Here is a 19,035-nt window from a genome sequence, read left to right as displayed (position 1 = left end):
AGGTTCCTTTTTGGGGTGCGCGCGACATTTTTTCAGGATATTTTAGTGCGTTACTTTTTTTAAAACCGAAAACCCTGTTTTTAATTGCTTGAAATTCTACACGCGAACCAGCAAATTAAAAGATTAATTACCTACAACTATTTATTTTTAAATTTAAACTAATCAAATTGGCAAATGATAACCTCGAAAATATTTTTTCTCCTAAAATACCAAAGCTACCAAAAAAACATTAATTTTGTGTTTGTAACAACAAACTTTCGTTCACTCTTTCATTAATTCTAATTTTACGTTAAAATGTTAATTCAATTTTGACATGGTAATTTTGTTGTAAGATATTCAAAGTTTATTTTTTCTTTTTGTTCTGACTACAATCATTATTCATGTTTACTACAGGCGTAGAGCAACGTTAAAATTTCTTAATCTTTCTTTCAAATTATGGATTATATTGCCAACATTTCTTTATTTTAAAATAAAAATCGCTATTCTAAAAAATATCTCGAAATATTAATATTTTGATTAAACTAAAACTTGCAAAAACCTGCGTAAACAATTTTTGATTAAAATATTGTCTACTACATAAATGGTCTGTGTTCATATCTAAAACCCAATAGGTTAAAAAGTTAAGCTTTATTGGATAAAAAGTAGTTTGTCTATTGTTGTACTTTAACCAAACAGCGACTCATATTTAACTTACCCAAGCGCAAACTATTCTAATCTACATCAGCACTATATACAGTAAATCAGATATGTTATGCATTTGCACAGTTTATTCACTTTTGCTGTATCGAATTCTGTTTTTGTGTACACTGCTTTTAGTTGACTTTAAACGTTAGTTCGCAACCGCCGTCCCCGTACTTCACACTCGCGATAGTAAAACGAACTGACTTCTATATTTATATTGTGGTGTAGATTACCAAGGTTAACTTTTTCTGGCCAAGTAATGCAAGTCATCAGCACATTAGCACGTTTTCTTGTTTTATCAGTCAAATAGTTTAGAACCCTGAACTTCGATATTAGACGGGTTAAGCTGTTAAGCGACATGCATTTATAAAACAACTGCTCGTTGTGGGTTTCTTGCCACGTTTAACTTGTTACCCTTCTTTGTTTAAAGAATTAACGTTGTTTTTTTAACTATATGTTATAACTTTTTTCCTAAGGGTGTTTCTATTCCAAATACTAATTCCTCAAAACAATTTATTAGGTATGACCTGGGTTAATTTTAACAGCTGCTCGAAAATTTGGTTTGCCGTTGAGTTAAAGTTTGTTCCACAAACAACAATTTTAAGCAATATATATTTTCTCATACTTCTCGTTTTACATTTTATGTAGGTTGTGGTGTAGGACCAACAGTTTGGTAATAAACTTGTCACCGTAAAATATGGCTTCTACCATCGTTTAAGCACATTGTAAATCGACTATTTTTATAAATCTTCAATAAAATTAGATTTATTTTTGGTTATTGCTAATTTTTATTAGGTCTTTTTTGTAGTTCTTATATTTACTATTGTTCCTTTTTAAAAAAATATATTGCAAGTCACTTTGGCTAACAACAAATTACATGTTCTACAATTCCTTATTAAATTTTTAGGATAGGGAAATTAAACTATTTTTAGTAATTACTATTTTTGACATTGTTTTAATTAATATGATTATTCCGGTCAACCTGTATCTCACCTTTTCTCACATTCATTTACAGTCAACACATGCATAATTCTAATTAACGTCGCCTTTTGTTATATTTGAATCGGATGTAATCAGTATCACGTCAGGTCGCGGGAGGAAATACAACGATATTTTCGTCTTTAAAGATCGCGCGTTTTGTCGGGAAATGATTAAGTTTAAATTGACACTAGTTATTTAATCGCAAGGGGTTTTCTTAATTGGCGTTTTATTGTTAACAGTCTGTTTAAAATCGCAGCCTGTCGTTTCTTGTCAGGTGGTATAAAGGGCTTGAGTACTTGCTTTTTGTAACTTGATTGATTGCTGACATCATGATGGAATTGTAAAAATATCACAGTCGCTATAATTCATGTTTACTTCTAAAATTTAAAATAAAAAAACGTTTTATTAAAGTTTTTTTAGTTTATACTGTGGTGCTATATACAAAAAACATTATTTTCTTTATGGATGCGAAGTTAATATAAAACACTACAACTTGATTCTCTCTTCTAATGGATTTCTTATAGTTTGTTAAAACGTTTTTACATAATTCTAAACATTTGTATTTACAAAAAAACATTAATATAGCAAATAAAAATGTTAATTTTTTAGCAGACACAGGCATTTTGGAACAATGCTGAAAAAAGCTTCTTCTAAAATATTTTCAAAAAAATGCTCTCCTAAGTAGGCTACCCTAGAAAATATGTCGAAGGGGTACTCTGCATTAGTACCTATTAGGAAAAATAGTTATCGGAATAAATTACAATAATTTTTTTAGTAATGTCTTTTAGATTTTTTAATTATTTAGTAAGATTATTGACCCGTGTCCCTTTTGTTTCTTTCTCCAAATTATCCTCAACCTAATTGTAAACGTTTTGGAATTTGTTATAGTCATATCCTACAGCAATGACTAAGCGAATTATTCTTCTCTCTCTCTCTTGCTTATTATAAAAGGTTCGTCATTTTATATATATATTTAACTATTTAAATATAGTCTGCAAACATGTAAAAATGGGAGTATAAACTTTATTACTAACTTAATAAAGTATAAAGACCAAGATTTTACAGTTTTATCAGTTTAATTGTCAGTACCACTTTAGCATTTTGGCACTTTCACTGCAACCGTTTTTGTGGTATTGTTTGCATATTTTTATATGTACCTAAGTACCAAGGAAAGAACGATGTTGGTATCTTTTTACTGTGTGTTAAAACGTCATTTTTAAAAACAGGTTTTAACTTTTATAATGGAAAATTAGTAAATCACTAGACTATTTTTTAGATTATTTTTGTTTTCAATATTTTTAAGTTAATATTTATAACAGACTATGAAGTTGTTATTTTGCTTTTGTCTTTTTGCTATGTTGGGTCTTGGCCTTACAGAATGCAACATTCCTCCGAAACATTGGTGTGACTCCCAAGAGATTGCTGTTGCCTGTGGAGTAAAAGAAGCATGCAACAACTACCTGTGGGAAGCAAAAGCTGCAAAACCTGTAAAGATTTCATTATTTTATGAGTCACTATGTCCTGGTTGCCGGGAATTTATAACAACAATGCTGTACCCCACCTGGAAAACTTTTCATGCAAGTGGAATCATGGAACTTGATATGACCCCCTATGGAAATGCCAAAGAGGTCCAAGCTTCATCTGGAACGTGGAATTACACTTGCCAACATGGTCCCGAGGAGTGCACCGGAAATTTCATTGAAAATTGTTTAATACAGTACACACAAAACAAGGTTGATACTTACTTTCCTATTGTTTACTGTATGGAAGATGCTGCAGATCCTATCAAGGCAGCCGAGAAATGCATAAAGGATGCCAACCAGGATTGGACTTCTATTAACACATGTTCGACTAACAAAGAAGGCAACGCGCTTATGCACGAAGCAGCATTAAAAACAGGAGCATTGCAACCAACACACACCTACGTGCCTTGGATTTTGGTCAATGGAGTACATACTGAAAAGCTACAAAATGAAGCTCAAACCAACTTGCCCAAATTGTTGTGTGAAACTTACACTGGGGAGAAACCCAAGGAGTGCCACAAGTTTTTGGATCAGTTGGATTATTTTCTTTCACCTCGTGAAAAAATTTAAATGTTTTATTGCATAATACATGTATTTCATATTTAATTTGCCTAAAAAATTCAGTATTATTGATTTTTTCATTTTCATATAGCCTTTATAATAAAATGTATTGTTTGTTACTTAACCATTATTATGTATTTTTCCTTAAATATTTTTTTCGCAATTGAGATACTTAACAAAGAATGTCAAGTTATATATTGTCAGCCATTCAATATAGAATTTTTTTAATGCAGATCATAAGTCATGTGATGCTTTTTGCTGATATTTATTTTCAGTCACGAGTTGAAGCAATTATTAACCAAGTATTAAAACCTGTTTATTTGCATTGGTTTGTTTGTCAATTCATTTAATAATAAAATTGCACAGTGTTGCAATTTGAACCTTTATTACTAAACATTAATTAATTTTTTTTTGATTATGCAGTTTGTAAAATTTCTACTTACGCGACTTGAGATTTCTTTATTTTTTAAGTTTGTAAACTTTGACATTAAGCCTTATTATATTTGATATGAATTAGATTTAATATATATGTATTTAATTTTTGTTATGTATCATTAAAATGTGCAATAAGATCTAAATAGTGTGTTTGAATACTTGTGATATATTTAACAATGATTGTAAAGAACTGTTAAATTATTAATAAAATATTTCATATATTAAACTTGTGTTTTTTACTTTTGGTAAAATTATAGCCTAACAACTCTTTTGTTTTATTTTTAAAATGCATAACTATTATACCCTCAAACATAGAGTTTTCTTGGTTCTAATTTGGTTAAAACTTCATTACCCCATTACAGACTTTTACATCAAATAAAGTTTTTATAAAAATAATACAGTATATATAAAATTACGATCAAAATAATGCAATTTTTTTTGTTTAGGCAAATTTTATAATGTCATTTAACACTATTGTTTAAATAATATTGTATAAATTGTTGATAAACTTATTTACCAATGGATCCTGAACTTTTAAGTAAATGTTCAAACTTGGTTCCACCAAACTACATTAGGCAAGCTGAACAATCATGTTCATCAAGAAAAAACTTGATCAGCATTTTGCTAGAACATGTAATTAACTTTAAACTTTAAATGCATTAACGTATACTAACTTCTACTAGTGTATACTAAAACCTTTATGTTAAAAATCTTGAGTTCTTTAATAAAAATCTTTAATTTTTGAAAAAAAAACTTGATACTAATTTAATCCTTTACCAACATTTAGCAAAAGTTACCAGAAAAGGGTTGGAATGAGGACATGATAGAAATGTTATTATCCGAACTTTCCCAACTGGACAGCAACAACTCACTTTCCAACTGTGGAGCAGGTGAAAGGGAAGGTCGAGTTTATTCAAGCCTAGTGGCAAAAAGGAACCTTAGGTATGTGCAAACTTGTATCGTGGTGTAAATAGACATATACCTAAAATTTGCACTTAGGTTAAATTGCAACTTTATTTTTAACTATAAAGTGTGAGTTGTTTACTGTTTTTCGAAACATCAGATTTTCTCATGGTGTTGGTCGATCAGGAGATGTGACTGCAGTTCAACCTAAGGCAATAGGTTCCAGCATTTTAAATCAACTTTGCACCAAACTAATTCTGGATTTTATCAGACGAACTGGTAAATATTAATGAATTACACTTATATCTATTTAATAATACACACTTATTTTCTTGTGTTTAATTTATTTATAGCAGGCCAAAAGTCTTTTTTATCTTAGTTATTTCACTAGGGTAAATAAAAATTACCTATACATGTTTTTTTGTAATTTATTCACTTTTTTCTTTTTAGGTTTTATAATAATTTTTGTATACATAATTTTAGGAGCAAGAACTGCCTCCTCATGTATTATAGTTCCCATGGCAACAGGAATGAGTCTCCTTTTATGTTTTCTTGCATTAAAGTCTCTCAGACCCAATGCGAAATATATTATTTGGCCAAGAATTGATCAAAAATCTTGTTTTAAAGTAGGTTTAATTAAATACAAAGAAATCACAATCTAGTGTGCCCAAAGCTTACTAGATTCCTTGAGCAAATGGTTCAATTTAAGTAGAAAAATTCCTTTTAATGGATTTTAAAAATATTAAGTTTAATAAGGTTTAAATTAAGCTTTTCATTTATATAAAGTCAATGGTATCAGCTGGACTTATTCCCAAAGTTGTTGAGAACAAATTAGAAGGAGATGAATTACGAACAGATGTAGATGCGATAGAACAATTAATCAAAGAAGTTGGGGCTGAAAATATTCTTTGCGTTCATTCGACAACATCTTGTTTCTCACCACGAGCACCCGACAGGTAAATCATCTGATTATTTAATTAATTTGTAATAAATACTTTTTGTGAAGTTTATTATTGGAAATAAAGCTTTTGTTAAATAACTTGCAAATTTTGATAGTAAAAAAATGCATTATTTTGTAAATGCACTTGTATTTACACCAAGTATGTCTAAATATTTACCATTTTTTTTATCTTAATATACACAAGTTTTTTTAACAAATCACATAAAAATACCAGTACCACATTTTTTAAAAGTTGTTTTGCATTTGAGATACGTTTGCGAAAATATGCTCCAGTATTTTTGTATTACAGGCTGGAGGAAATAGCAAAGTTATGTAAAGAACATGATATCCCTCATATAGTTAATAATGCTTATGGCTTGCAATCATCTAAGTGTATGCACCTTTTACAACAGGTACTTTCATAGTTTTTTTGCGACATAAAACTAATTTTGGCCACAGTTAAATATTGTTTTATATATTTTAATTAAAGTAAATTTTTACTTAATTTTAATTTTCAAGTTAATTGATAAAAAAAATTGTTTATTATTTTTAAGGCAGCAAGGGTTGGAAGAGTTGATGCATTTGTTCAAAGTTGCGATAAAAATTTTCTAGTACCGGTTGGGGGTGCAGTTGTTGCCTGTTTCGAAAAAAGTAACTTTCTGGAAAAAGTTGCAGGGACCTATGCTGGTCGAGCTTCAGCATCACCTGCCATTGATCTTTTAATTACTTGCTTGGAAATGGGAACTACAGGATTAAAAAAACTTCTTGCAGATAGAAAGGTTTATACTGTTTGCACATGGGCAATACTAGTTTGTGACACAGTCTTTTATGTTTTTTTGTACAATCATTTAGTTTGCTTTATTAATTTACAAATTATTTGTTAGTAAAAGATTTTTTTTAATACTTTTTTACAATTCCAAAGTAAGTAAAAAACTTAATTTTACAATTCCAGAGTAAATAAAAAACTTAATTTTTAATTTTTAACCTCCTACTGATTGTTTTTAAACTATTTTTTTTCGTATATTATTCTTATATTTGTCCCCTTCATCAGGCAAATTACATATATTTAAAAGAGGAAATGCAAAAATTGGCAGAACGACAAAATGAGAAAATACTGCACACCCCAAACAACCAAATATCAATTGGTAAATATTCATAAAAAAATTGGAAATGTCAACAAGTTTGAAATTTTAAATTATATCTTGAACTTTTTTTATTATTTGCATATTTTTTAAGTCATTTTGTTTGTTTTAGCTATGTCATTAAACAGTATTGCACATCATGAAAAAGGTGTTACAGAAATGGGTTCAATGTTGTTTACCAGGCAGGTTTCTGGCGCACGGTAAATATAATATTTTCTTTACCAAATATATCTAAATATATATATTTTTAAAGGTAAATCACATAAATTAATAAATTTTTAACATATATAATTATAATAAACCCCTTTTTTAATTTTTTAAAGAGTTGTAACTGGCACTGCCAACAAGGAAATAGAAGGTTACAAGTTTAGTGGGTATGGGTCACATTGTAACTTATACAAATGTCCATATCTTACCGTTGCTGCAGCGGTTGGCATGACAAAGAATGACTGTGACATTTTAATTAAAAGAATTGACAAAGTTATGTTGTTGTTAAAAAAAGAAACAACTAATACTAAGAATTGTGATGAAGACAGTTGATGTTTGGTTTTTTACATTTTCTTAAAATATAGTAATGTCTTTATTTTAATTTTACTATTCTTTTTTATAGTTTATTCAACTAGGAAAAAAAAGGATAATGTTTTTATGTTTTATTTTTAAAAATGTAAATGCCATTATTTCTATTTAATAGGAACTAAAAAAATGTCACATTTGGTATATGTTTATTTTACTTTTTTTAAATTAGGTAAAAACATTTTCCATATAAAGCAAATATGTTTTATGATTAACCACAAATTTTATTACTGCAACTGCGCTTGAGAAGCGTTCGAAAATTTACAAAACGTATAAAAGTTTAAAATTAATGACATTGTTAACAAAAATGATCATGAATAATTAGAAAAATTATAAAAAGAATTTTTGTTTTAGGATTTGGCATTTCTTGTTAATTGGTTATTTAGGTGATCGAAAAATGCAATCGGTTTAAGATTTTTATCTTTCTATTCTAAATTAAATGGTTCAATAACCGACATAAATGCGAGAAATTCTTCTAGACCATATTCTACGAAAATCTGGCCCGATCCAATAGCAACATCTAACGGAATAACATCCAATACAACACCTCGCCAAACTTGCTCCACCGTATGAATTTTAGCAGTAAAAGAACCTACTTTGTCAAAATACTCTGACACATACTCGATAACACAATTTCGAAGAATGTAGCCGTAGTTTTGAGTGCTGTGGTCGTTTAACACAATCTGTAATGAGATTACAACCGTATCAGTGCACTCTTTAGGATCCAGCCTGTACGTGAAGACATCCATGAAATTATAGAGATCACTGTTAGCACTATTAGCAAGGTTAATTTCGTTGAGAATATCAGTTGGAGTACTAAGTTGTAACTCTTGTGCAACACTTTTGTAATAATGTACAGCGTTAGTGCTAGTCGATGCGTCAGCTGTAGAGTTACTAGATTATATTGTTGTAGTTATTTTGCTTGGTTATTCGGTTTAACTGTTTAATTTGGCTTGACTCCGTTTACCGACTCATTTTATTATGCTTATATTTGGTTTGGTATTTTGTTTAAGTTTTAGTTATAAACGACAAGACGTTAACAGTAATACTTTTATTGTAATACGGCAAAACACTTACACGGTTTGATTTAAAGTTACATTACAAGATCAGCTAGATTGCTAGACTGACGTTAAAGTTAAAGTACGGTTTGTAGGTCCAGTTATTGCGAGATGCGACGGTGGCCAACTATCGCTAGATTGGCCCGACGATGTAACGATGACCAACTATCGGTAGATTGGTGAAGAATGTTTAAATTGTTCCAGTATTTATAGCACAACCGAAAGGCAATAAAAGTTCGTTCGTTGTAAAGCCGCTGGCCTTCTCCGTACAGGTTACGTGGCTAATTCTCGTTAAGGGCGATTTTAGAGTGCATTGTTTGAAGTTGACGCCCGTTGTAACGAGAATAATTGTTGTACGTGTCCGGTCAATGACATTGAACTAGCTTGAACTTAGAATTGATTGTAATAGGCTTATTACAATTGATTCTACACAGCCAAACCTAATAGAGCCTCAGTTTTTGCATTTTTGGCTTCATTGTAGCTGCTGGATTCTTCCTCCAATGATTCCCATTGACGATATCTCGAGTGCCTATTGAAGTTCACTTACAATCGGTTCGGGAGCTTGGTTAGATTCATCTATGCTCTTTTCTGCAGACTCGATCATGTTTGACTCAGCAGAACTACCATGGTCGTAATCATTCATTAAACTAACAACCTTTTCACTTCTCTCCTGCTTTGTTAAAGGGTTAAGGTCAATGGCGTCTGCACTAAACCATCCCACATTTAAGTCAAAAACTCCGCGTACAGACCAAGCCACAGTCCCGTAAAATTCGTACAGGTAAGGAGAATCAGCAAGAGATGGTGGAAGGTTTACTTCTCTTACGATATCGTCTACAAAGTAGTTGTGGTTCATTAACCTCAAGGTTTGGTCGTGAATGTATTGGATTCCATCCCTGTACACGGTCATAATATCAGAAATATTTTGAGCTCCGAAATAGGGTATGGTATGTGATGGTATTAATATTTCAGCGCCCTTATATCTCATAAGGTCAAGACTTTGGTACCACTGTTTAACATCTCTGGGCCGGGTGCCACGAATAGAATAAAGGTTGGGAAATGCTTGATAAATATCATCACCAGACATTAAGATTTTTCTGTCGGCTAACCAAACAGCAGTATGATCAAATGTTTCTCCAGGGATATGAATGAGTTCGAAAGTTATACCTGTTTTAATATCGTTGAAAATTTTATTCAATCCTCGTATTAAGTAAAATAGGTGAATAAATAAGTTAAACTAACGTTTATTGCTGTTAACTACAGTTTAAAAATTTGTAGCGTCTATAACGTATAAGTGACACTATATTACGACATAAAATTTATGTGGAAATAAAAATTTATTGTAATGTAATCTAAAAATCAATAAAGTAACTTTTTATTATCGTGTTTGGGAGAAAGTTTATAGTTAAAGCTTAACAAGAAGTCTATAAAAATTCATTACAAAGTAGATCTATATTATTTAAGAATTTTTGCCAACGCTAAATGATCTCATTTTTTAGGATATGCATCTAATTTGAAATCGTGTCACTCTTTAACAAAGTCACAAAAGCGTAAAAGCGTAAAGGTCAACATTAATAACGGAATCTGTAAAGGGGAAAACAGAAAACTTTAAATTTTCAAATACGTATTATTTTCATACCTGCGCACGTGAAAGTAGCAGTATTGTCGTATGTCTGTGTTGGTTTAGCTGTCTTATAAACAATACTTCGATTAATCGAAACACCACCTGGACCCGAATCATTAAGAAATGCACCAAATTGACGAGAGACTCGCAGCATATTCTCTAATTTATTAGAAAACTTGCGTTTGGTTTAATGATACTTTATAATAAGGAGAAACATTATCAATTATAAACAAGTTGTTTACAAATTGTTGTTTTATTTATTATTTGCTTTTACATAACATTTCTCTTACGGTATTCATATTGTAATTGGTCGGTAGTTGAGTGAGCGTAAACTTCGATCGGGTCACCATTTTTGTAGAAATCTAATAACGCTGATGCTCCGTAAATATGATCTATATATAAAAAAGAATTCAATAAATTTACAAGCAAATAGCTTTAACTTAAAAGTTAAATATTGACTTAACTGCAATTAAAAACAAATTTCTGTAAGTAATTATAAACCTCCATGGTTGTGTGTTATAATGATTCCTTTAACTGGTTTATTGTTTGCAAGAGTTCGCATTTGCTCGACAACCGCGATTGCTGTGGGTTGATTCTCAGTTGTGTCAATAACTATTACTCCATCAGAACCTGAATAAAATATTTGAGTCTGTAATGTTTATAGGTAAAGTTATGCATTTAAACAGGCAATCTGCACCATGTAAACAAATTGAAAAGTATTATAAATAGAATTGCAAAATTTTAAAACGTCAACAGGTTTTGAAGTATTTTTTGGTTTACCTTCAACCATAATAATGTTTCCAAGTGCATAACCAATGGCAACATGAACCCCAGCCGCAACTGGCACAATTTTGGGCTCGAACCCCAACTCCGAAGAATTGGAATGATTGGGTAAATTTACCAGTGCAATAAGTAATAAGGCAACAAAAGAACTAAAAAAAAAAAAAAAAACATTTTTTTGTAAAAATAAATTTAATAATTTAAAACATATGCTTAAAATTATTTGATATGAATTTAGTTTACCTCAACATCTTCATTTTTAAAGTTGAAGTTAATTATTTTTTGTAGCAACGTTGCTTAAAAACACCTTAAGTTTGAGTTTGAAATGATCTTAACACTTGTCTTTTATAGAAGACAAGTTTAATTAAATCTAAAATTTAATTTAAAAAAGATTGATAGCTTTCTTTTATTCAAAAGGTGGTTATAATCTTAAAATTGTGCGGTGTATAATTTTTTATTATATCATACTTGTTTTCCAGAAAGACTATAAATGATATATTTTTAATATCATTTTATTAATCAAGTCATAAAATATAAAATAGGAATTTAATTTATAATAGTAAAATTGCGCACAAGTTAATTTTAGCTGGGAGAAATCTATTACAACTTTTTAATAATTGTCATATTAAAATAATAATCTTCTGAGTGACAGTTGAGCAACAACGTTTATCACATTGCTTATTAAATTTTATCAACGAAAAGAACTTATTAAAATTAGATTAAATTTTTCCGAAAAAACATTGCAATAAAATACGTTTTCAATTTTAGATGAAGCCTACTTTTTATTACAAACCTTTTAAATTTTTTTTATTAAAATATAAATTAATTTAAAGAAGAGTTGAAAGAAATATAGATTTGACTGTACAGTAGTTATACGGTAGACGTTGTATTAAAAATACTAACAAATACAATATTATTTAATATAATTAGATTATAATATATATTTTAAATATTATTTTTTCAACAATAAATTAAAATTTTTCAAATAAAATTTTATAATTTTGAACAAAAATATTTCTGTTTTTCTTGAAATGTATTGTTTGGTTTTTTTATATTTTTTTGGAATTTTTATATAAAAAATAACGTTAGTTTTTTTAGCATAATAAAAATTTAAGTAAGCTTGTTGCAACCGATTACAAAACATTTTTATTTTGAAATTTAGATTTTACAATTTTATTCAAAATTAAAACATATTTTATTGCAAAATTATATTAACATTTTTTGAAAAAATTTAATTTAGGTTTAAGGCTTTAATTTAGGCAAAAAAACAAAGTTCGAAATAATTTATAATAAAAAGAATATCGTATAAAGTAATGTAAGAAGTTCCGCGGTTAATTACATGTCACTCAACTTTTAAACATATAAATAAAAAGTAATAAAAGAGTATTAGCAATAAACTCGAAAATTAGTTGTTTAACTTTCTCAAATTAACTAGCACTTTAAGGAACATTAAAAATAATAATTTTAATATTAAAGATTTAGGACATTTGGTTTAAACATTAAAACTTATTTTTAGCATTCAATGTTTAAAAAATATTAAAGAAATTTGTAAAATTTATAATAAATCGTTAAAAAAGTCTTTAAAAACTTTTAAAATACGAAATTAATTTTTATAGGTTTTACTGAACAAAATTTAATTAAAATTTTACTTTAAGATTTATTTGTAATAACTTTAGAATTATTGCCTATTTATCAGAAAAATTTTAATTTTGGTGACGTTTTTATAACATTATAAGAACAATATATTTTACGGTTTTACTTAGGATTTTAATATAATAAACATGTCTTTCTCAATCCCTTGAAATGACTTTTAATTTAAAAAAAAATTTTCTCATTTTAAAATCATTTTTAAAATTTAATTAAATATATTAGGTAGGAGTTTATTGCATCGCACGAAAGCAAGTTTAATGATCTTTAATAATGTTTTATAGTTGACAGGTTAAAAGACGATGCAATTCTCACAAACATTTTATATATATATGATTTATTTTAAAAAAATCTTAAAAAAAATTTGTAAATTAAAATTAAAATGACTCTATAATTGTTTTAATTTACAATAAACAATAATGTCGGTAAAATATTTTTGGTATGTCAAATAATTTGAATATAAATAAAAAATAGCGCCCTTTTTGTATTGCATTATGTCGCTTTAAAATTATGTTAATTTTTTTAGCATGATAAAATTTTAAATGAACTTGTTTGCAACCGAGTTTAAAAAAATTTAAATTTTGAAGTTTAGATTTGCAATTTAATTCGAAATTAAAACATATTTTATTGCAAAATTATATTAACATTTTTTAAAAAAGTTTAATTTAGGTTTAAGGCTTTAATTTAGGCAAAAAACAAAGTTCAAAGTAACCTAACATAAAAAGAATTTGTATAAAGTAATGTAAGAAGTTCCGCAGTTAATTACCTGTCACTTAACTTTTTAAGGTTTAAATAAAGCGTAATAAAAGAATATTAGCAATAAATTCCAAAAATATTAATTTAATTTTGTCCAAATTAACAAGCACTTTTAAAAACATTAAAAATAATAATTTTATTATCTAAGATTTATAACATTTGGTTCAAACATTAAATTTAATTTTTAGCATTTAATGATTGAAAAATAATAAAATGGGTTGTGAAAGTTATAATAAATTGAAAAAGTTATAATAAAAAATTGTGTCAAAACACGAAAATAATTTCTGGGCGTTATATTAGACTAAATTTAATTAAATTTTGCTTTTAATATTATTTCCAATAATTTTTGAATTATTGCCTTTTTATTAAGAAAATTATTGTTTTGTTGAAATTTTTATAACACTCTTAAAACAATGTATTATACTGTTTTAGGTAATATTTTAATAAAAAAACATGTTTTTAACTTTCTCATAAAATAAATCTTAATTAAAAAATGAAATTTTTTTGCCAAATCTTTTTTATAATTTAAGTAAATATGTTAAGTTAAAGTTAATTGCATTCCACAAAAGCAAATTTAAAGATTTTTAATAAAATTTTATAATATATGATTCAATTTAAAAAAAATCGTTGAAAAGAGTTGTAAATTATAATTAAAATTTCTTCAAAATTGTTTTAATTTCTTATGAATTTTTTCTGATAATTTCGGTAAAAACTTTCTTTGCTGTAGTTCAACAATTTTTGCTATCAAATAATTAAAATATAAATTAATAACCTCTACGGTAATTATAAAAAAATATTTTTGTTTTAAATTTATTTTTATCTCCTATAAAATAATATGAATTTTTTTGGCAAAAACAAAAAAAAAGAATGGATGCATGGTGTTAAAAATATTTTTTTGGCCCAATAATTTGTTTATTCCGTTAAGGGAAAATACTTTTTTGTATATACTCGGACAAGGCTTTTGCGTTATGTTGCTCCACAAAAAAATTTAACCTAAACGTTGAGATTGCGAATTTCTATAAGGCACCAAACAAACCTTATGAAAATATGATATGGATGTAAGTGCACCGATTTACGAAAATTTAATAAAAAGCTGCCATTCAATTTTATAGTTGGTTATATTAACTCGCTTATTTTTTGCTATGGATTTTATGTCTCATTTTTTATGATTTAAATTTAACAACCTGATATTAAATAAAAAAAATATCTAGTACTAAAACAGTTATAAAAATGTCGTGTAATATCAAAAAAAGTTATGATATTGTCTATTAAATTTCGTATTTTTAAATAATTTTTTTTTTATAAAAGTTGACGAATTTGAGCTATTGAAGTCAAAGTGTTATCTAACAGTATCGTTGATTGTCTAAAAAAAAATTGACGTTTTTGAAAATGAAGATTTTAAGGTAACTCAAAATTATTTAGACTATACTAAGTTAAAATTGTTTGTAAACATTAATGTTGTGTAATTTTTTAGTTATTTTGTTGCTGTGGTAATTGTAGCACTGGCAAATTTACCAAATCATTACAATTCTTCAGAGTTGAGGTTCGAACCCAAAATTGTGCCAGTTGCGGCTGGGGTTCATGTTGCTATTGGTTATGCACTTGGAAACATTATTATGGTTGAAGGTAAACTAAAAAATACTTTAAAACCTGTTGGCGTTTTAAAATTTTGCAACACTATTTAATACTTTGCATAACTTTACCTATAGAAACATTACAGACTTAATATTTTATTTAAGTCCTGATGGAGTAATAGTTATTGACACAACTGAAAATCAACCCACAGCAATCGCGGTTGTCGAGCAAATGCGAACACTTGCAAATAATAAAGCAGTTAAAGGAATAATTATAACACACAACCATGGAGGTTTATAATTACTTACATAAGTTTGTTTTTAATTGCAGTTATATCAATATTTAACTTTTAAGTTAAGCTACTTGCTTGTAAATTTATTGAATTCTTTTTTATATTTAGATCATATTTACGGAGCATCAGCGTTATTAGATTTCTACAAAAATGGTGACCCGATCGAAGTTTACGCTCATTCAACTACCGACCAATTACAATACGAATACCGTAAAAAAATGTTATGTAAAAGCAAATATTAAATAAAAAAATTACATTTTGTACACAACTTGTTTATATGATTATGCCTATTTTTGTTATAAAGTAGGATTAAATTTAACACAAGCCTTATAATAAATTAGAGAATATGCTGCGAGTCTCCCGGCAATTCGGTGCATTTCTCAATGATTCAGGTCCAGGTGGAGTTTCGATTAACCGAAGTATTGTTTGTAAGACAGCTAAACCAACACAGGTATACGACAACACTGCCACCTTCACATGTGCAGGTATAAAAATGATTTTTATTTAAACGTGTTACGTTTGTTATTTAAAATAAGACGTTGTGTGTGGTACACCTGGAATTTAGATTCAGTAAAATATAAACATTTTACGACGTGTTTATCGAAAGTACTTCGTAAATTTCTACTCCAGTTATAAATAGCTTTAACTATTAACGAGTTTATTACGTTATTATGTAATATTTATTATCAAACGTACTAATATCTTGATTTAAAAAAATTTCATTAATATTAAAAGGTATAACTTTTGAACTCATTCATATTCCCGGAGAAACATTTGATCATACTGCTGTTTGGTTAGCCGACAGAAAAATCTTAATGTCTGGTGATGATATTTATCAAGCGTTTCCCAACCTTTATTCTATTCGTGGCACCCGGCCCAGAGATGTTAAACAGTGGTACCAAAGTCTTGACCTTATGAGATATAAGGGCGCTGAAATATTAATACCATCACATACCATACCCTATTTCGGAGCTCAAAATATTTCTGATATCATGACCGTGTACAGGGATGGAATCCAATACATTCACGACCAAACCTTAAGGTTAATGAACCACAACTACTTTGTAGACGAAATCGTAAGAGAAGTAAACCTTCCACCATCTCTTGCTGATTCTCCTTACCTGTACAAATTTTACGGGACTGTGGCTTGGTCTGTACGCGGAGTTTTTGACTTAAATGTGGGCTGGTTTAGTGGAGATGCTACCGATCTTAATCCATTAACGAAAAAGGAAGGAAGCACTAAAATGGTACGTTTTTTAGAGTTTTTCAATCCCCACTTTTCTGCGGCTAAAAACATGATAGTCTCCGCGAAGTTCAGTTTATTTAAGTCAGAGATTTGTGAGAAGTTTTTCAACACTCCCAACCTGATCGAAATTCAATGGGCACTCGAGATATCTTCGATGGCTATAGATGCGGCAACTGATACAGATACCTGAAATGAAGCCAAAGAAGTAAAGTATATTGCTCTGATAGCCTCAGCTGATGCATCGACCAGCACCAACGCTGTACATTACTACAAAAGTGTTGCCCAAGAGTTACAACTTGGCATTCCAACTGATATTCTTAACGAAATAAACCTTGCTAATAGTGCTAACAGTGATCTCAGTAATTTCATGGATGTTTTTACGTACAGGCTGGATCCTAAAGAGTGCACTGATACCGTTGTAATCTCATTACAGATTGTGTTAAATGACCACAGCTCTAAAAATTACGGCTACATTCTTCGAAATTGTGTTATCGAGTATGTGTCAGAGTATTTTGACAAAGTAGGTTCTTTTACTGCTAAAATTCATACGGTGGAGCAAGTTTGGCGAGGTGTTGTGTTGGATGTTATTCCGTTAGATGTTGCTATTGGATCGGGCCAGATTTTTGTGGAATATGGTCTAGAAGAATTTCTCTCATTTATGTCGGTCATTGAACCATTTCATTTGCAGTAAAAAAAAGATAAAATTTCTAATCAAGTGTTACTAATTTTTTTAGTTGTTATTTATCTTGTAACCTTTTAAAAACTCTAATAGTTATAAAAAATATTGTATGAGAAAATTTCTAACTAATTGATATAATACTGTTCAATAAATAATTAAAGTAGTTAATTATAAACAATAAAAAATGCAAAAATGTTTAGTAAAAAAAATTTATATATAATATATGTATTAGCATTTGCGGGAATTTATTTTTTTAAAAAGGACGGCAATTTAAATTTAAAAAAGCAAAAAAGGGCGGCAATTTAAATTTAAAAACAAAAATAACTTTAATCAAATTATATAGAGGAGTATATTAATTAAAAAATAAATGAACAAAGTAATATTAAATAGCGTAATAGTAACATTTTATTTTGAAAAACTTTACTATTATAATACCTAAGTTTAGCAACGTTAATAATAATGAGATTTGCCACGAAAAGTAATCGTAGGTTTTTTTTAAATTCCCGTTTTAGACCTTCTTCTTTTTCGTTTTAGACCTTCTTCGTTTTAGACCAGCTGTCCTAAACTAGAACTCGTAACAAAATATTATTAACAAAACTACCCTTAGTAAAAACTAGATATTTATATTAAGTAGTATTCCGTATTTTTGATATGAATTCTATTTAATGTTTACTGCTAATTTGCGTTTTTTTAGGTTATAACAGCGACATTAATATTACATTTTAGCATTTTATGTCAAACGCAAAGCAGTACGCATACATTTTTTAAATATTTAAAAACCGTTGTAATATTGTTATTAAAACATAGTAACTCGTGTTTTGAAATTTAGGCCTCGTGATGAAAATTTCAACATGAGTAATCAATAAGATACTTACCGGTTGGGGATTCACCTAGTTTCTGTCAGTAAACAGTAAAAGTGTTAATTCTAATGTAGGTTTGGTTAAGTTTATTGTCTTTTTAATAAAGTTAGGAAGACGCTTATAGTTGAATATTTATTACAGTAAATATTTTGTTAGTACCGAGAAAATGTAAATGTAAAGAAAAAAATGTCAGCTGATATAACGGTGAATCAAGTGATATGGAAATAAAGTAGCAAGTCGCGTTTACTGCATTTAGCCGGTTGTTATGCCACGAGTGTGGCATATTCGATGACATCATGAGTCTATTGCTTTAAATGTGCGCCGTGCTTTTTAAAAGTGCACCGCGTTTACTACGTTTAGCGACTTGTTATGTATTGCGCGTGTCCCACGATATATAGAACATTGTTATGTTTTACAAAGTCGATTAAGAAAAGCACACTAGGTTACAAGTTTAACCGGGTATTTTTAGTCTAATTTAATGTTCTTAATTAAAACAGATATACCCTTTCCCTGTTTTTAAACGATGAAGTTAACATACGAACAAGCGTTTGAAGATATTAAAAAAGGAACGCAACTGTCGTTGGAATCATACCCCCTGACACAAGAAAATTTTGATTCTAAACAACTGAATGAATTGAGTCTTGCTTTGCTTATAAAAACTAACAAAGTTCTGAAGTTTCGTAAAAAGAAAGACAGACAAATAAATTTTTCAAGTTTCAATTATGTGAGATTCAAGGAAATCGGCCATTTATCAGGAAATGATGTATTAAAAGCTCTCATTG

At 28.6% G+C, this 19,035-nt stretch overlaps 5 protein-coding genes across 5 annotated transcripts in view; 4 read left to right on the top strand and 1 right to left on the bottom strand.

Annotated features, from left to right (window-relative positions):
- The first annotated feature begins 2,776 nt into the window (after positions 1 to 2,776).
- On the top strand, positions 2,777 to 4,385 carry LOC145755325 (gamma-interferon-inducible lysosomal thiol reductase-like). Its single transcript, XM_082571555.1, has one exon. It carries the CDS (start codon positions 2,985 to 2,987, stop codon positions 3,753 to 3,755), a length of 771 nt encoding a protein of 256 aa, XP_082427681.1. The 5' UTR covers positions 2,777 to 2,984; the 3' UTR covers positions 3,756 to 4,385.
- A 253-nt stretch (positions 4,386 to 4,638) lies between these two features.
- Positions 4,639 to 7,706, top strand: LOC145763832 (O-phosphoseryl-tRNA(Sec) selenium transferase-like). The gene is made up of 10 exons (XM_082575371.1): positions 4,639 to 4,814; positions 4,969 to 5,123; positions 5,245 to 5,363; positions 5,568 to 5,710; positions 5,871 to 6,040; positions 6,335 to 6,437; positions 6,579 to 6,803; positions 7,076 to 7,169; positions 7,279 to 7,366; positions 7,490 to 7,706. The coding sequence occupies exons 1-10, from the start codon at positions 4,701 to 4,703 to the stop codon at positions 7,704 to 7,706; spliced, it is 1,428 nt and encodes a 475-aa protein (XP_082431497.1). The 5' UTR covers positions 4,639 to 4,700.
- Positions 7,707 to 8,164: 458 nt separating this feature from the next.
- LOC145763823 (linear primary-alkylsulfatase-like) lies at positions 8,165 to 11,455 on the bottom strand. Its single transcript, XM_082575359.1, has 8 exons — positions 11,442 to 11,455; positions 11,199 to 11,350; positions 10,920 to 11,048; positions 10,709 to 10,810; positions 10,434 to 10,577; positions 9,345 to 9,961; positions 8,868 to 8,962; positions 8,165 to 8,633 (listed from the first exon to the last, which is right to left on the bottom strand). Exons 1-8 carry the CDS (start codon positions 11,453 to 11,455, stop codon positions 8,165 to 8,167), a joined length of 1,722 nt encoding a protein of 573 aa, XP_082431485.1.
- LOC145744842 (small ribosomal subunit protein eS8-like) overlaps positions 8,461 to 19,035 on the top strand; it is a 65,061-nt gene continuing 54,486 nt past the window's right edge. Inside the window, exon 1 of the mRNA XM_082562800.1 lies at positions 8,461 to 8,470. The gene's annotated coding sequence lies outside the window, so the exon portion shown is untranslated. The remainder of the gene's footprint in view (positions 8,471 to 19,035) is intronic.
- LOC145763814 (linear primary-alkylsulfatase-like) lies at positions 14,649 to 16,904 on the top strand. Its single transcript, XM_082575348.1, has 6 exons — positions 14,649 to 14,659; positions 15,076 to 15,227; positions 15,322 to 15,468; positions 15,577 to 15,678; positions 15,810 to 15,953; positions 16,204 to 16,904. The coding sequence occupies exons 1-6, from the start codon at positions 14,649 to 14,651 to the stop codon at positions 16,902 to 16,904; spliced, it is 1,257 nt and encodes a 418-aa protein (XP_082431474.1).

This window comes from Corella eumyota, chromosome 1 (assembly GCF_963082875.1).
Source record: "Corella eumyota chromosome 1, kaCorEumy4.1, whole genome shotgun sequence".
Classification (NCBI taxonomy): Eukaryota; Metazoa; Chordata; class Ascidiacea; order Phlebobranchia; family Corellidae; genus Corella; species Corella eumyota.
Note: the sequence above shows the minus strand (reverse complement) of the source record. Positions and strands in the feature narration are given on the sequence as shown.

Coding starts and splice junctions, on each gene's coding strand:
- LOC145755325 (XM_082571555.1), top strand. CDS start 2,985: ATGAAGTTGTTATTTTGCTTTTGTCTTTTTGCTATGTTGGGTCTTGGC.
- LOC145763832 (XM_082575371.1), top strand. CDS start 4,701: ATGGATCCTGAACTTTTAAGTAAATGTTCAAACTTGGTTCCACCAAAC. Junction 5,124..5,244: donor GTGGCAAAAAGGAACCTTAG/GTATGTGCAAAC, acceptor TCGAAACATCAG/ATTTTCTCATGGTGTTGGTC. Junction 5,364..5,567: donor GGATTTTATCAGACGAACTG/GTAAATATTAAT, acceptor ACATAATTTTAG/GAGCAAGAACTGCCTCCTCA.
- LOC145763823 (XM_082575359.1), bottom strand. Junction 11,049..11,198: donor AAACATTATTATGGTTGAAG/GTAAACCAAAAA, acceptor TATTTTATTCAG/GTTCTGATGGAGTAATAGTT. Junction 8,634..8,867: donor AACCGTACTTTAACTTTAAC/GTCAGTCTAGCA, acceptor AATATAATCTAG/TAACTCTACAGCTGACGCAT.
- LOC145763814 (XM_082575348.1), top strand. Junction 15,228..15,321: donor AAACATTATTATGGTTGAAG/GTAAACTAAAAA, acceptor GAAACATTACAG/ACTTAATATTTTATTTAAGT. Junction 15,469..15,576: donor TATAACACACAACCATGGAG/GTTTATAATTAC, acceptor TTTTATATTTAG/ATCATATTTACGGAGCATCA.